The sequence below is a fragment of the Tursiops truncatus genome, chromosome 1 (genome assembly GCF_011762595.2).
Source record: "Tursiops truncatus isolate mTurTru1 chromosome 1, mTurTru1.mat.Y, whole genome shotgun sequence".
Lineage (NCBI taxonomy): Eukaryota > Metazoa > Chordata > Mammalia > Artiodactyla > Delphinidae > Tursiops > Tursiops truncatus.
This window is the reverse complement of record NC_047034.1, coordinates 21,880,485-21,897,544: the sequence shown is the minus strand read 5'-3', so window position 1 is coordinate 21,897,544 and position 17,060 is coordinate 21,880,485. Positions and strand designations below refer to the sequence as shown.

Here is a 17,060-nt window from a genome sequence, read left to right as displayed (position 1 = left end):
GTTCCCTATGACTGAATCTCTGACAGGCTAGAACTGGCTGAAAGGATCAACCATAAAGACATTTCACCTAGCGAAACTGTCCCTCAGTACGTACTACTTGTTATCATCGGTCAGGGGCCCATTAAAACTCTCCAGTAGCAAATGCTGCCGGGAATCCAATGAAATATTATTGGGAATTAATTTTATTTGTATGTTGTCAAAACTCAGAGTTTTAAAAAGTGACTCTAGATATTAAAAAAAAATTTTTTTAACCTGAAATAACTGGTATGAATCTTTGATCTTTCCAAAGAATGGTTTCATCTGTCTTTATATAAAAGAGACAGTCTGCAAACAGGCTCAACCAAGCTGGAGCTGAGAGGGCTCTTACTAATAAACACTGTTCATTTTATATTGGCTGGAAGCAGACATCACTTCACATCTGAAACCCTTTAGAACACTTTTTTTTTCTTCTAAACATCCAGTATGCAATGTTTTAAGATACACGTATACACCATATTTGGAAAAAGAGACACCCAAATCTCTTCTGGATGATAAGATTAGTAGTGATTTTGTTCCTTTATTATGTCCCTGTACTTTCAAAATTTGGGGCAATGAACCTGTAGAATTTTATAAGCAGAAAAATAATTTTTTAAAAAATGAAACAGAATTTCCTCTTTTTAAAAAGGATACATAGTATGTTTGGTGTCATCTTCTTCTTGTTTCAACGCCAATCAGAAATTCCAACTCCAAATATTTCATTTATACAGAGAAAGGTAATCCTTTGGATAGAAACATTATTCACTATTATCAAAGTTAAACAATCCAAAGGCAGTGACTACGGTTAAAAAAAAGGACACGGGCCTATAAGTCTCAGACTCAGCTAAAATCTCAGATCTAATACATCCCAGCTGTGCAACCTTGGGCAAGTTTCATAACCTCTCTGATACAGTTTCTTCATCTGTAAAATGTCAGTTGTGAGGATGAAAAGGCTGCCTGGGCAGTAAGGGGCCATGTGCCTGATGGTATGAAAAGCCACACACACACACAAGAAAAAACCAAAACCCTCGGTTTTATTCTGCATCTTCCAAATGTGACAAATGTACTCAAAGACAGTGGCTCATATAAAATAAATTGGTAATTTGAAATCTTCTCATTTGAAAACAAATGCAGATAAATTTTCAAAGTAAAAACCAAGACTGGAAAGAAATGTTGTGCTACAGCCAGCCACATCCATCCTTGTTTCCAGACCTCCAGTGGGAAGAAGAGGCAGGTAAACAGTTGGAGGTACATCTGAGGGGTCCTCTGTAAATGCCTAAGACTGGCCTACTACAGACACTCAATAAATAGTAACTACTCTTACTATCCCTAAGTAGGTGTGTACCATTAAATAAGAAAAAGTGCTAACCTCTTATCTTACAACCCAGACATGGCAGTGGGGTGGGTCTTTTAACTGCTATATACTGTTAAGTGCCCAATTCACTATTTGGGATGTCAATATAGAGTAAGCAATCAATATGGTTCATCAGATCGAGAAATATACAAGGAGTATAAGCTGAAAAGAAAGCAAACACAGAGTCTAACACAGACCAACATAAATTTTGGTTGAAATAATTACTCGCCTATAACCAACACACACACACACAATGCGTACACAGATTGTGTCGATGTGTCTCAGATTTCCCCTTTCAATGTTCAGCAACGAAAGCAACGCAGTAGGGCTTTGGGATGTTTGATTTGGACAGAGGGAGAAGGAAAAGACTAGGAAAGGTAAAGGGGCTGAGACTTGAGTTGTTACCGCAATTTGAATTCAAAGAGCACAAATTCTTTTCATCATTAGAAACTGGAATCTTGCCAGGTCAGGGATGAGGTCAGGACCTGACCCAGACTTGGAATCTGACTGCATTCAGCTACGCCTCGACAAGGGGGTGAGTGTTGGAAACCTGAAGAGTAGAGGCCAACATGGGATCACAGCAATGCCTGATTTTGAGTCAAATGTCTGTTAGTCAACCAGGTGCACAAACCACCTATTTAATCAACCTGCTCTTGAATTATTTATTGTCTTCCCGATTGAGAGAAAATTATTCTTTCTGGTTACCTGCTTGGCTTCAAGGGCTAATTCAGAGAACTCCAAGCCTGACAGTTTGATGGAGGTCTCTGGTACCTGCCACTCTCTGGCCAAGGCAAAAACATAAAGAAACAGCAAATAAAGTATTTCTGAAGAAGAGAGGTAGTTAGCCTTCTACATTGCAAACGCCTCGCCAAATCCAAAGAAGCACAGAAAGCTCCTTTCAAACACATTAGTAGAGGTCCACTGCACTGTTTGGGCATGATCTGTTCTGTACCCCTTGTTCATTCTAAGTTAGGTAAAGGTTTGTTTTCCCTTAACAACTGTCAACAACTTCAAGGCTCAGTTCTCCACTGCAGATTAGACCCAGCCTTCTCGTGCAGAGGAAGAGATGGTGCAAAATCCCATCACTTCTCACTCGCAGCATTTTTGATCAGTCCCGAAATTCCCAGGTCTGAATTCCTTCTCTCTCACCCCCAGATTCCTAAGGCAACTGATTCACAGACTTACACCATCTTAGACATCAGGGGAGGCTTGGAGATCATCCAGGTCAACTTTCTCACTTTTGAGATGTCTTCCCTAAGCGTCTTCCCTAAGGTGACATAATTAGAAGTCTTCCTCCTCCCGGGGTTCCCCTCCTCCCTGCCAGAGAGCCTTGTCCAGGAATTCATCTTGGGATCCTTCCCTGCCGCCTGACTTGCTGGGCAGGAAGATGCACTGAGGTGCTTCTCCTTCTAAAACGTGTGACCTTAACCATTCTTCCCACCAAATTTCTGAGGGTGAAGCCAGGGAGCTTAAACAACCTCAGAGGACCAAGTTCTGGGAGTTCAACTGACTTGGCCAATGTTGTGCTGTCTTTATGAGAGAATCAGCATTCCTCACTCCTCTCTCCCTCTCTTCAGAAGTACTCTGTCCACTATTCCCACACCACCCCTGCAGAACCAGGACTCACCACGACTGCCCTCAACCTGGTGTAGCCCCAGGAAGGGCAGCACGCAAGTTTGTGCCCGCTGGAGATGCTGCGCATCTGGCCAAGCGGAGATGTGCTACCTGCAAAGTCTTTCGGGACTTGGTTGTCTCGGTCCCCAGGAAGGCAAAGGAGGAAACTCGCCCTCCTCCACCTCTCTCTACGTGACCACCCTGCACAGCTTCATTCACGCTCGTCTTTCCCCAGTCTCCCTTGCCTTCTCCTCGCTTTTCTCTCGTCCTCACCGCCCGCTGCCTTCCTTGCCGAACCCCATCACCTGGTTCCCGTCCACTCCGCTCCCCGGGCCCGGCCTCTCCCTACTTCCTCTTACAAGGCGCTCCCGTCGTGTTTCCACTTTGTCTCCAATTATGTCTAAATGCAACCCACCACAGATGCTGACATTTTAAATGTTTAGTTGTTATAGTTACTTGACTAATTGCCGGGCCGACGGTGGCGCTTCTCCTTCGCCTCCCGCGGGCAGCAGAGGAGGAGGCCGGGGAGGTAAGGGGGTAGATGGGGCTGTAGACGCTAGTCCCCGGGGTCTGGGACACAAGGCCAGGCCCTGGCAAGGGTGCTCTGCCCCGGAAACCGGCGGTCCCTCCGCCTACAGCCAGTAGCCAGGGCACCGAAGGCGCGCCCGGCCTCAGGATTGCCGCGAACCGTCTCCCGCCCTGGGACAACGGAGCGGCAGAGAGTCTAACCTCGGGCGCGCCGCAGCCGGCCTCCCAACCGTCCACACTCGCAATGTGGATAAAGTGAGGTGGCATCTTCGGGAACCTGAGGAAGGAGGTGGCCAGGGGCGCGTTTGGGGGCGAAAGCAAAGAGTTAGAAGCCGCTGCCGGTTACTCACGTGCCAGATGGCGAAAAAGATGAGCGCAGCGCACAGCACCAGCGACAGCATGTAGCAGAAAGCAGCGAAAGTGAAGGCCATGGCCGGCCGGGGGCCGCCCGCACTCCAACCCCACCACACACAAAGCAGCGCCTAGGAAGCCGTTGTCCCCCTCAAGGACCGCACTCCCTCAAAAGGGGGGCAAAAAAGGTACGCCAAGCGGAAAGCGCCTTGAGGGTCCGCGAACGGGGCCAGGATTCCCGCAGGCTCTGGCGACCCGGGAGTCCTGCTTGTTTGCGAAAATAAGTGCGTCGGGCGTCGTTGGCGGGAACTGTCCCCAAATCGAGGAAGAAACCAAATCAGTAGAGAAGTCCTGCAGATTAGCGTCAACCGGCGAGCTTCTCGAGACAACACGGCGAGGGCTGCGAGGACTCCACGGAGGACCTCGTGAACAGCTCCCGTGGCCCCGGAATCCCAGGGAAGAGCCCCCTGCCTTCCGCGCCTAAGCCACACAGAAGAGCCGACAGCGCCGCTCGGGACTCTCCCGCGCCAGCCAGGAGCCAACCGAGAGCGTCCAGCGAGGTGCCCGGGCAGACCCCGAGCTGCTCCCAAGTCCCTGGAGAACAGGTCTTCAGGTAGCCGAGAAGAGCCAGGTCCCGTTGGTCCTGCGCCCCGGACGCGGATTCCACGGCTGCCCTGCGCTCTTGGGCGCGCCCGGCCCCGGCCCCTGCTGCGGCCCCCGGCCCACCGGCCTCGGTAATACAAGTTCCCCGGAAATGAGGGGTTGGACCGGGCCGGGCACGGGCTCCAGCCCAGCGGGCCTGCTCCCGCCCGGGCAGCTGGAGTGGATCTCAGGCCAAGAGCTGCTCGCCGCGGAAGCTCGCTCCACCTGCTGCTGCCGCCGCCTGTGCCACTGCGAGAAGTGAAGACGCGCAGCCGGGGATCCCCTCCCTCTCGGCTCCGGCTCCGCCGAGCACGCCCTCCCCGGCGGGCGGAGACTGAGGCGGCCGGGGCTGGGGAAAGGTGGGCGGCCAAGCGCAGGCAGGATCCTGGTCGCCGCCGCCGCTGCGGTTGCGCCAGCCAGCCTCTCCGAGGAAACTTGAAGCCAGCGGCGTAGGCGGGGCAGGACGGCCGCGCCGAGGTGGGGCTGGGTGGGGAGGAGCAGGGACTCTTTAAACACGTGCGTCTGGAGGAGGCGGGAAGCTGCGGAAGGGTATGTGTGTACCTCGTACGTAAAGGCTGCAGGAGCCGCTCCGTATCTCGCCACTTGCTCGGGAGTGGGAAATGTGGCGCCGAGGGAGTTGGAAGCGTGTTGGTTGGGCACACAGGACAAGCTCTTGGAACCCAGGGTTGTTCGGGTGGGTTTTCCCGAGCTGTGGATTTAATACTCCGGGCTGCGTTTGCAGCGCATCCCTGAAAAATTCTGCATGAGCGTCTTTCACTCGCCGCCTCCACCCTCCCCCGCCGTCTGACCTTGGGAATGAGGAAACTAGACTTTGAGGACTATTGTGGGCAGCAGCAGTGACTCTGTGTGTATTGGTGTTGGTCTAAAGTGTCAAGAGCATGTGCTTTTGCAGTCAGACTCCGTTCTAAGAGCAACTTTCTAAACCTCTTTAAATCTCGGTTTCCTTATCTGCATAAGGGTCAACATGTAATTGCCTCTAGGTCTACATTGCACCGCCAAGCGCAAAATGAAAGTGTGGGGCTTCTTGTTTAAATGTATTGATATGTATATTAAGAATTTCAAGATAGCAACCGGCAGAGTTTTAAACCAGGGGTGAGGCCCTTCTTAGTAGAGGACTTCCCCCGCCCCACGCCCCGCAACTGTAGAGGTTGCATACCTGTGATTTCAGCCCTGCTCTGTGTTATATTTGTTGCCACTTTATCTTTCACCAAAGTATGTCTCCAAGTATGAAGTTTCATTAAGGAAAATTTGCAAATACAGAGATGGGAAAAGATGAAGCAAACGCTATAATTTACCACCCTCAGAGACCACTAACACAAAAGTGGTTGGTATATTTCTTTCTAGCTCTATTTTTGCTTTTTACTTGATATCAATTATTTCTTTTAATTGTTGTAATTATACTGCATAAATTTTTGTAACACCAAAACGATATGATAATCTCAAAGGGAAATTTGACCATTCAATATTTGGAGTCCCTTTAAGGCTGATCTGTTGTCCTTTGTTTCTGCTGGTTCTTGCTTCCGGAGTCCTAGCACCTCATCTGTCTAGTAATTTTTTATTGTATGTCAAACATTGTTTTTAAAAGTTCTTGTGGAAATTTGAGGTCTGAGATGATGTTATCTTCCTCCAAAGAAAATTTCCTACTTCATTTACCAAGTGTCTAGGGGAAATGAACACTCTAGAATTACCTCAATCCAATTTCAGGGATTGAGATTTGTGGGCTGCCCATTGACTGTGGTCTGTGTAAGGGCTGGTTTTTTTATGGCTCACTCTTATTCACATGCAACAGTCCTTTTGGATCCCAAGCCAAAGCGAGTGGGTTTTCAAGTCCCAAGTCTTGGCGGTCCTTGGACTCTGACTTTTGCTCCAACCCTGCAAAGCACTGAAAGCAGCCTCTCGGCCACCTGTTCTAGATTAGCAAATGCCTCTAGGGTAAAACTGACCCCAAGTGCTGGGCTGATGTTTCTAGATTCCCAACCACTCTCAGAACTTGACTCCAGTAATTTCTTACTCCCTTGTTGAGTCTTTGGTGCTTTTAAGAAGATGTTTCTATATTTCATCCAGCTTTTAAAATTGTGTTCAGTCGGAGGATTGGTCTGAATGATCTAGCCCAGCATTACCAGCAGCAGAAGTCTCTACGTCAGAAGAAATTTTCATTATCCTACCACTCTGACTTTCAAGTCTCCATCCATATCACAGCCTCTATTTTTCTTGCCCTTTCCCCAGCCATGCTTTATTTAGTTTTATTGGTTATAGAATGGTATCTCAGTAAAGGTGACTGCAGTGGTAGAATTTCAGAAAATAAGAACCCCAGGCCGTTACTATTTATTCAACAAATGTTGTTTAGTACCCATATGTTGTGGGCATCGTTAGGGATTCACAAGGTTCCCAGTCTAACTGCTGAGGTAATTAATAACTCTTTCACAAGGCAGTGTCTTAAAAAAAAAAAAAAAAAAAGTGGCTATGACACAGTGTAGGAAGACAAGGAATAAAGTGATTAGAAATAGATGTTGAGTGACCAACTAAAGTGTTCTGCACCCAATTCCAACGTGGAGGATTTTTCCACATCACCACGCAACCCTCAGAAACCAGCTGGTGACCTACAATTCAACTCAATTCTGACACTGTCTACCTGGAGATAGTATCAGATTCTACAAGTTAAGGGCTCAGTCTCATAAGCCAGTCCTCCAATTCAGATGCCAATCACAAGACCAGGTTGTTACCTGTGCTTCTGCTGGCTGGCTGTTGATTTGGAGGTTCCAAGGACTCCTTCCTTGGGTTTGATTAATTTGCTAGAATAGTTCACAGTACTTAGCAATCTAGTTTACATGGTAGATTACCAGTTTATTACAAAGGATATTAAAGGATACGAATGAACAGCCAGATCAAGAGATACACAGGACAAAATCTGAAAGGGTCCTGAACACAGGAACATCTGTCCCCATGGAGTTTGAGGTGCACCACCCACAGTGATGGGTTCTGGCTCAGCAACATGGAAGCTCTCCAAATCTCGTCCTCTTAGACTGTTGTGGAGGCTTCATTACACAAGCATGATGGATTAAATCATTGGTAACAGAGTCAACCTCCATCCCCTCTCCCCTTCCCAGAAATCAGGGAGTGGGACTAAAAGTTCCAACCCTCTATTCATGGTTGATTCCCTGCACAACTAGCCCCCATCCTTATGTGCTTTCCAGGAGTCACACCATTAACATAAACCCAGTTGTGGTGGAAAAAGGGGCTTGTTATGAATAACGAGACACCGTTTCACCTTTCTGGCTCTGAAGTGATTTCAGGAACTGAGGACAAGAGACCAAATATTATCACAAAAGATGCTCCCACTGCTCTTATCACTCAGGACATTTCAGGGGTTTTGGGAGCAGTGAGCTAAGATGGTGGACATTTGAATGACCAAATATATTGATATATTTCTTATAAATCATAATATGCTGACAACCTACATTGTTTCAGCTACTGTAGACATTGAAAAGCCAATTCCTTGATTTTTTTCCTAGCCACTGTGCAGGTAGGAGTGGCCATGTGACACAGCTTGAACCTGTGAGATATATATTTCTTTTTACCTGGAATGCAAACCTGATGCCTGGAGGCACACCAGCCATCTTGTGATCATGAGAAGGAAATCAACACATTAAGAATGGAGAAGCCAAAAAGACAGAGGGAGGAAATACCATTGACATCATAACTGGGCCACCCCACCAGCCCTGAACTTCCTATTCCCTCACTGGTATAACTGCAGTGATTGTGATACTCTTGAAAGATTTCTGTTCCAGTTGGTAAGTATTACAGTTGCTGCAGCAAACAGGAAAATTAATAAATAATTAAAAATTCTAAATTAAACTCATTCATTTGGGCCAGTTGTCATAGGATGTCACAAGGATCATTGATAAATGGGCCTCTCGGATGCTTATTTATCACAGAGCACACCATGCTATTGACATCCTGGTTTATCACTATATTGAAATCACGTGGTTGCCACTGATTCTAAATAGTTGTTACTTTACTTGTATTTGTGCACTGTAATGCTTGTGTAAGTGGTAAATGTAGTGTTTTAATTCTTATAAACTTAAGAATTTATAAATAAAATATTAAAAACAAACCCACAGAATCAAGAGAAAACCAACATGGATACATTTATTAGTGTTCCATTTAAATATTATACAACTCAATCTTCTGAGCCTGAAAAGAACAAGCAGTATTAATATTGAAGTATAGCCTAGAATACTTACTGTGTGGAAATCCAAACGACCTGAACATTTTTACACTGTGCAAGAATCAGTGCAAATGCACACAATACTTTTTATTTCTTTAATGTAAAATAATTAGATTATTTTAACAAAAATATAAGTGTCTCATCAGTGCTAGGGATATAAGTATGGGATGCAAATGGTGCTCTGAGTTGACTGTTAAAAGATTTAGATATTCATCAGAGTGGCAATCACATTTTGCCAAAGCTCATGGTTCAATCAAAGAAAATTGTAATTATCACTGAGAAAAACAATCAAAAGATCAGTTTCACACAATAATGTATTTGAAAGAACAAAATCTTCTAAGTTTAACAAAATGTTGATTAAATGATTAAAAATATTAAGAAAGTACCTTTTAAAAGGTTAACTAACACTAGCCAGCATGTGCTTAAACACAGTCAAGCATTTCCAAACATGAAATATTCAACAGCCATTTTAAAAAGGATAGTACCTATATAAGAATACATTACATTCTAGATTTATGTTCCCACTTGTTGGAAAACATATATCTACTGAAATGAGAAAACAACTTATTTTAAAAGTTATAAATCAAAAGAGTAAAATATTCACTTTCTATGAACCTTCAACTGTTTCATATAAAAGCATATTAAAAATTTATTTTAAAATGAGAAATTTAAAATTTTGTTGATCTTGTGGAGTTGGAAGGAATAATACTTGAAATAATGACCAAACTTTATTGTCAATGTTTAAGAAAAATGGTGTCAATGAGATATATTTTCATGGAAACTTTTTGTTCAGACGGTGCTAGTGCCTGTATGTTAGGGAGAAAGTCTGGTATTTCAGCCAAAATTTTAGAAATGTTCTTAAATGTTTTTAATTTGGCACTAAGTCACTGTATTCAATTACCCCTGGATGATGCAATGAAAGACGTAAAGTCAATAATTCACCGTAAATTTTTTTTCTTGAAGCTTTGTATTTATTATTGTATTAGTCTGCTCCAGCTGCCATAACAAAATATCACAGACTGGGTGGCTTAAACAACAGAAATTTATTTTCTCACAGTTCTGGAAGCTAGAGGTTCAAGATCAAAGTACCAGAAAGTTTAGTTTCTGGTGAGAGCTCTCTCTCTGGCTTGCAGGTGATCGCCCTCTCACCATGTGTTTACATGACCTTTCTTCTGTGCACACACGGATGGGGAGGGAGAGGAAGAGGGAAAGGAATCTGTGTCTCTTCCTCTTCTTATAAGGACACCACTCCTTTCGGATTAAGGACCCACCATTATGACCTCACTTAATTTTCATTACCTCCTTATAGTCCCGATCTCCAAGCATTGGGGGTTACGGCTTCAACATATGAATTAGTGGGGGACACAGTTCAGTCCACAACAATACCATACATCAAATAAACAAAGAGAATTAAATAATATCTCTGATGATCTGGGAACTGAGGCTAAAACTGAAAGAATTTTTGATATCAATGAACAGTTTGTAATGCTGTAATGCAAAAAGAATTTAGAAAAAATTTTTATTGAAGTATAGTTGACATACAATATGATATTATTTTCAGGTGTACAACACGCTGATTCAACAATTGTATACACTGTGAATTGATCACCGTGATGTCTAGTAACCGTCTGTCACCAAAGTTATTTTGATATTATTGACTACATTCCCTGTGCTATATATATATATATATCACCCTGACTTGTTATTTTATATCTTTTTTTTTTTTTTTTTTTTTTTTTTTTTTTTGCGGTACGCGGGCCTCTCACCGCTGCGGCCTCTCCCGTTGCGGAGCACAGGCTCCAGACGCGCAGGCCCAACGGCCATGGCTCACAGGCCCAGCCGCTCCGCGGCACGCGGGACCCTCCCGGACCGGGGCACGAACCCGCCCCCCGCATCGGCAGGCGGACTCCCAACCACTGCGCCACCAGGGAAGCCCCTGACTTGTTATTTTATAACTGGAAGTTTGTATCACTTAATCCAGTAAGTGTTCAAGAAATGGATGTGTACGGATGGATGGATGGATGCAGTTATCGGTCTGAGTGGTATGGTAGTTGACTTAAACTAGTCTGCCCCACTGATGATGAGCAACCTGCAGATGGACCATATCTACCCCTTACTTATTTACCTAAGAGCACTTACTACTCTGCAGGCCCAATAAACATGGCACAGTCCGTGCCTGTAAGGAACTCAGAATCTAACAGAGATGCACAGAGCCATCTATGATAAGAACCTCAACAGAGGAGTGCAAATACTTGTAGAGGCTCCTAGGACAAGGCTTTGGACGTAGAATGTGTTCAAAGGGAGTATTTTTCACTGAATTGAATCAGATGACAAACTAGTCGGGAAGCTTCGAGCTTAAATTTCCACTTGCAAGCTGTGTGACTTTAGTCAAATTACTTACTTCATCTCTCCACGCCCTGCAGATGTGTTTCAGTTCTGACATGAACACCAGGTATAAGCCAGCTTGGCCTGTGCAGACAGGACCCAGCCTTTCACAGAAGCCACATTTTCACAAAAGAATGGTGGGGAGAGGGACAGAGGGGGACCAGGGAGGGACTTGAACCCCAAAACTGACCATTTCAGAGGGTCCGGGGGTTAGGGAAGCAGAGGAGTGGGAGGCAGCTCCCTGCTTATGTTCTGAACTCGTCTAAGTGTCATCTTCCTGCCAATGCTGCCTTCTGTGGAAATTGTGATTTTGCTATTATTAGCAATGTTAAACAGGCACTGTAAACAGATGGCAAACAATGAGCCTTTGTTAGAAACACCCCATTTAGTTCTGGGCCCTGGCTCCTTCCACACCTGGATATATAACGTCTATTTTAACAATACCACTTAAGAGGCAGCTGTTGTGTCAGGCGAAATTGTCTTACATAGAAACTGTAGAGCTTTCAGGAAGAGGTTCATGGTACATGCTGGAGTCTGGCCCTTTATCCTCTGAAAGCACAGAAGTGGATGCCTTCACATACAGGGCAGGCGTTATTATTAACATGATAAGTCTGTGCTGCCATTACTTTTTTTCTGTTTGCTAATTCAGAGAGGAGACTGGAGGGTCTGAGCATTTCTGTCAGTTGTGAAATATATTCCCATGCTTCCCACGTGCTGTGAGCAGGCATGCCATCCTTAATAACAATTTCAGGAGTCCTGCAGAAAATCTGAGGCTACTAAGTTTAGCCCCACAGCTTATGAGTCTGTAACTCACAAGATTAATGTTGAATCTAATTTTATGGAGTCTAAATATTACTGCCATGATTTCCTTTCCTTTCTTTAACGTGCTCTGAGAGTCCCATCTCTTCTCCTTGAGCTTTTCCACACCTCTGTGCTCTACCGGCATTTCTGTTTTTAAAAGCTGTGAGTCACCACAGACTTAGAGAACAAACTTATGGTTAGCAGGGGGAAAGGGTGGGGGGAAGGGATAGTTAGGGAGTTTGGGATTGACATGTATGCACTGCTATATTTTAAATGGATAGGGACTTCCCTGGTGGTGCCAGTGGTTAAGAGTCTGCCTGCCAACGCAGGGGACACAGGTTAGATCCCTGGTCTGGGAAGATCCCACATGCTGTGGAGCAGCTAAGCCCATATGCCAAAACTATGGAAGCCCACGTGCCGTAGAGCCCACGAGCCACAACTACTGAGCCCACGTGCTGCAACTACTGAAGCCCGCATGCCTAGAGCCTGTGCTCTGCAACAAGAGAAGCCACCACAGTGAGAAGAGCGCACACCGCAACAAAGAGTAGCCCCCACTCACTGCAACTAGAGAAACCCCACGTGCAGCAACGAAGACCCAATGAAGCCAAAAATTTTTTTAAATAAAAATAAAATAAAATTGATAACCAACAAGGACCTACTGTATAGCACAGGAAACTCTGCTCAATGTTATGTGGCAGCCTGGATGGGAGGGAAGTTTGGGGGAGAGTGGATACACGTATATGTATGGCTGAGTCGCTTTGCTGTGCATCTGAAACTATCACAACATTGTTAATCAGCTATACTCCAATATTAAATAAAAAGTTTAAAAAACTAAAATAAAACACACACACACAAATAAATAAAATAAAATAATTTCATTGGGAACAAAAACACTGTGAGTCAATTATTCCATTTTCTCAGTTCTTGTAAAGATTATCTGAAATCATTATAAAGATCAGAGTGTCTGTATACATACATGTGCGCACACACACACACACGCATTTGGAATGAAGGAAGTTCTGTCACATTTGGACAAAACAAGTCCTTGAAGCGTCATCTGCATGAGCACCAGATGTCACGATGACCCCACCATTTAACAACAGCAACCGTTTATGTGTTCTGCGAAAGTATGGATAAATAGTGGTTATTAAGAATCCTGGAAAGGGACCTTCAAGATGGTGGAGGAGTAAGATGTGGAGATCACCTTCCTCCCCACAAATACATCAAAAATACATCTACATGTGGAACAACTCCTACAGAACACTTACTGAATGCTAGCAGAAGACCTCAGACTTCCCAAAATGTAAGAAACTCCCCACATATCTGGGTAGGGCAAAAAAAAAAGAAAAAACAGAGACAAAAGAATAGGGATGGGACCTGCACCTCAGGGAGAGAGTTGTGAAGAAGTAAAAGTTTCCACACACTAGGAAGCCCCTTCACTGGCGGAGACGTGGGGGGGGGGGGGCGGGGGGGAGCTTCAGCACCACAGAGGAAAGCGCAGCAACAGGGGTGCAGAGGGCAAAGCGGAGAGGTTCCCACACAGCGGATCGGTGCCGACCAGCACTCACCAGCCCGAGAGGCTTGTCTGCTCACCTGCCGTGGTGGGCTGGGAGCTGAGGCTCAGGCTTCGGAGGTTAGATCCCAGGGAGAAGACTGGGGTTGGGTGCATGAACACAGCCTGAAGGGGGCTAGTGCACCACAGCTAGCTAGGAAGGAGCTCGGGGAGAGCTCTGGAACTGCCTAAGAGGCAAGAGACTGTTGTTTTGGGGTGCGTGAGGAGAGGGGATTCAGAGCACCGCCTAAATGAGCTCCAGAGACGGGTGCAAGCTGCGGCAGCACGGCTATCAGCGCAGACACGAGACACAAGCATGAAACGCTAAGGCTGCTGCTGCCGCCACAAAGAAGCCTGTGTGCAAGCACAGGTCACTATCCACACCCCCCCTCCCGGGATCTGTGCAGCCCGCCACTGCCGGGGTCCCATGATCCAGGAACAACTTCACTGGGAGAACACATGGTGCGCCTCAGGCTGTTGAAATGTCACACTGGCCTCTGCCGCCGCAGACTCGCCCGGCATCCGTACTCCTCCTGCCCCCCGCCTAAGTGAGCCAGAGCCCCCTAATCAGCTGCTCCTATAACCCCATCTTGTCTGAGTAAAGAACAGACACCGTCAGGTGACCTACACGCAGAGGCGGGGCCAAATCCAAAGCTGAACCCCAGGAGCTGTGCAAACCAAGAAGAGAAAGGGAAATCTCTCCCAGCAGCCTCAGGAGCAGCGGATTAAATCTCCACAGTCAACTTGATGTACCTGCATCTGTGGAATACATGAATAGACAACGAATCATCCCAAAATTGAGGCAATGGACTTTGGGAGCAACTATAGACTTGGGGTTTGCTTTCTGCATCTAATTTGTTTTTGGTTTTATGTTTATCTAGTTTAGTATTTAGAGCTTATTATCATTGGTAGATTTGTTTATTGATTTGGTTGCTCTCTTCCTTTTCTTTTAATATATATGTATTTTTTCCTTTTTCTCTTTTTGTGAGTGTCTCTGTGTATGCTTCTTTGTGTGACTTTGTCTGTATACCATTGCTTTTACCATCTGTCCTAGGGTTCTGTCTGTCCATTTTATTGTTTTGTTTTCTTTTTACAGTTTTTAGCACTTATTATCATTGATGGATTTGTTTTTTAGTTTGGTTGCTCTTCTCTTTGTTTTCTTTAAATTACATTTTTATTTTTAATAATATTTTTTATTTTAATAATTTTATTATTTTTTTCTTTCTGTCTTTCTTGTTTTTTCTCCCTTTTCTTCTGAGATGACTGACTGACAAAGTCTTGGTGCTCTGGCTGGGTGTGAGGCCTGAGTCTCTGAGGTGGGAGAGCTGAGTTCAGGACATTGGTCCACCAGAGACCTCCCAGCCCCATGTAATATCAAATGGCAAAAGCTCTCCCAGAGGTCTCCATCTCAACGCTAAGACCCAGCTCCATTCAACGACAAGCGAGCAACAGTGCTGGACACGTTATGCCAAACAACAAGCAAGACAGGAACTCAACTGCACCCATTAGCAGAGAGGCTGCGTAAAATCATAATAAGTTCACAGACACCACAAAACACGCCACCAGACGCGGTCCTGCCCACCAGAAACACAAGATCCAGCCTCATCCACCAGAACACAGGCAACAGTCTCCTCCACCAGGAGGCCTGCACAACCCACTGAACCAACCTTACCCACTGGGGGCAGACACAAAAAACAACAGCAACGATGAACCTGCATACTGCAAAAAGGAGACCCCAAACACAGTAAGATAAGCAAAAAGAGAAGACAGAGAAATACACAGCAGATGAAGGAGAAGGTAAAAACCCACCAGACCAAACAAATGAAGAGGAAATAGGCAGTCTATCTGAAAAAGAATTCAGAATAATGATAGTAAAGATGATCCAAAATCTTGGAAATAGAATACAAGAAACATTCAACAAGGACCTAGAAGAACTAAACAGAAAACAAACAATGATGAACAACACAATAAATGAAATTTAAAATTCTCTAGAAGGAATCAATAGCAGAATAACTGAGGCAGAAGAACAGACAAGTAACCTGGAAGATAAAATAGTGGAAGTAACTACTGCAGAGCAGAATAAAGAAAAAAGAATGAAAAGTACTGAGGATACTCTCAGAGACCTCTGGGGACATTAAATGCACCAACATTAGAATTATAGGGGTCCCAGAAGAAGAAAAGAAAAAAAAAAAGAGACTGAGGAAATATTTGAAGGGATTATAATTGAAAACTTCCCTAATATGGCAAAGGAAATAGTCAATCAAGTCCAGGAAGCACAGAGAATTCCATATAGGATAAATCTAAGGAGAAACACGCCAACACACATATTAATCAAACTATCAAAAATTAACTACAAAGGAAAAATATTAAAAGCAGCAAGGGAAAAACAACAAATAACATACAAGGGAATCCCCATAAGGTCAACAGCTGATCTTTCAGCGGAAACTCTACAAGCCGGAAGGGAGCGGCAGGACATATTGAAAGTGATGAAAGGGAAAAATCTACAACCAAGATTACTCAACCCAGCAAGGATCTCATTCAGAATCGACGGAGAAATTAAAACTTTTACAAACAAGTAAAAGCTAAGAGAATTCAGCACCACCAAACCAGCTTTACAACAAATGCTAAAGGAAATTCTCTAGGCAGGAAACACAAGAGAAGGAAAAGACCTACAATAACAAACCCAAAACAATTAAGAAAACGGTAATAGGAACATATATATCGATAACAACCTTAAATGTAAATGGATTAAATGCTCCCACCAAAAGTCATAGACTGGTGAATGGATACAAAAACAAGACCTGTATATATGCTGTCTATGAGAGACCCACTTCAGATCTAGGGACACATACAGACTGAAAGTGAAGGGATGGAAAAAGATATTCCATGCAAATGGAAATCAAAAGAAATTTTGGTGAGTAGCAATTATGATGAGTAATTCTCATATCAGACAAAATAGACTTTAAAATAAAGACTATTACAAGAGACCAAGGAGGACACTACATAATGATTGAGGGATCAATCCAAGAAGAAGATATAACAATTGTAAATATTTATGCACCCAACATAGTAGCACCTCAATACATAAGGCAAATGCTAACAGCCCTAAAAGGGGTAATCGACAGTAACACAATAATAGCAGAGGACTTTAACACACCCTTTAACCAATGGACAAATCATCCAAAATGAAATTAAATAAGGACACACAAGCTTTAAATGATACATTAAACAAGATGGACTTAATTGATATTTATAGGACATTCTGTCCAAAAACAACAGAATACACTTTCTTGTCAAGTTCTCATGGAACATTCTCCAGGATAGATCATACCTTGGGTCACAAATCAAGCCTTTAAGAAAATTGATATCATATCAAGTATCTTTTCTGACCACAATGCTATGAGACTAGATATCAATTACAGGAAAAAAATCTGTAAAAAATACAAACACATGGAGGCTAAACAAATAAAATACAAACACATGGAGGCTAAACTAAATAACCAAGAGACCACTGAAGAAATCAAAGAGGAAATCAAACAATACATAGAAACAAAAGACAGTGAAAACAC

The 17,060-nt window shown here is 44.2% G+C and overlaps 1 protein-coding gene and 1 long non-coding RNA gene across 3 annotated transcripts in view; both read right to left on the bottom strand.

The window, feature by feature from the left end:
- Window positions 1–17,060, bottom strand: part of CNIH3 (cornichon family AMPA receptor auxiliary protein 3) — a 283,620-nt gene that overhangs the window by 120,301 nt on the left and 146,259 nt on the right. For both annotated transcript variants that reach the window (XM_033851151.2, XM_033851152.2), the window contains exon 1: window positions 3,862–3,982. In XM_033851151.2, the coding sequence (XP_033707042.1) occupies window positions 3,862–3,942 (81 nt within the window). In that variant the 5' untranslated portion in view covers window positions 3,943–3,982. Of the gene's footprint in view, window positions 1–3,861 lie in introns of those variants that run through there.
- Window positions 12,799–17,060, bottom strand: part of LOC141278004 (uncharacterized) — a 28,395-nt gene continuing 24,133 nt past the window's right edge. The window contains exon 5 of the long non-coding RNA XR_012330069.1: window positions 12,799–14,250. This is a non-coding gene — a long non-coding RNA (uncharacterized lncRNA). The remainder of the gene's footprint in view (window positions 14,251–17,060) is intronic.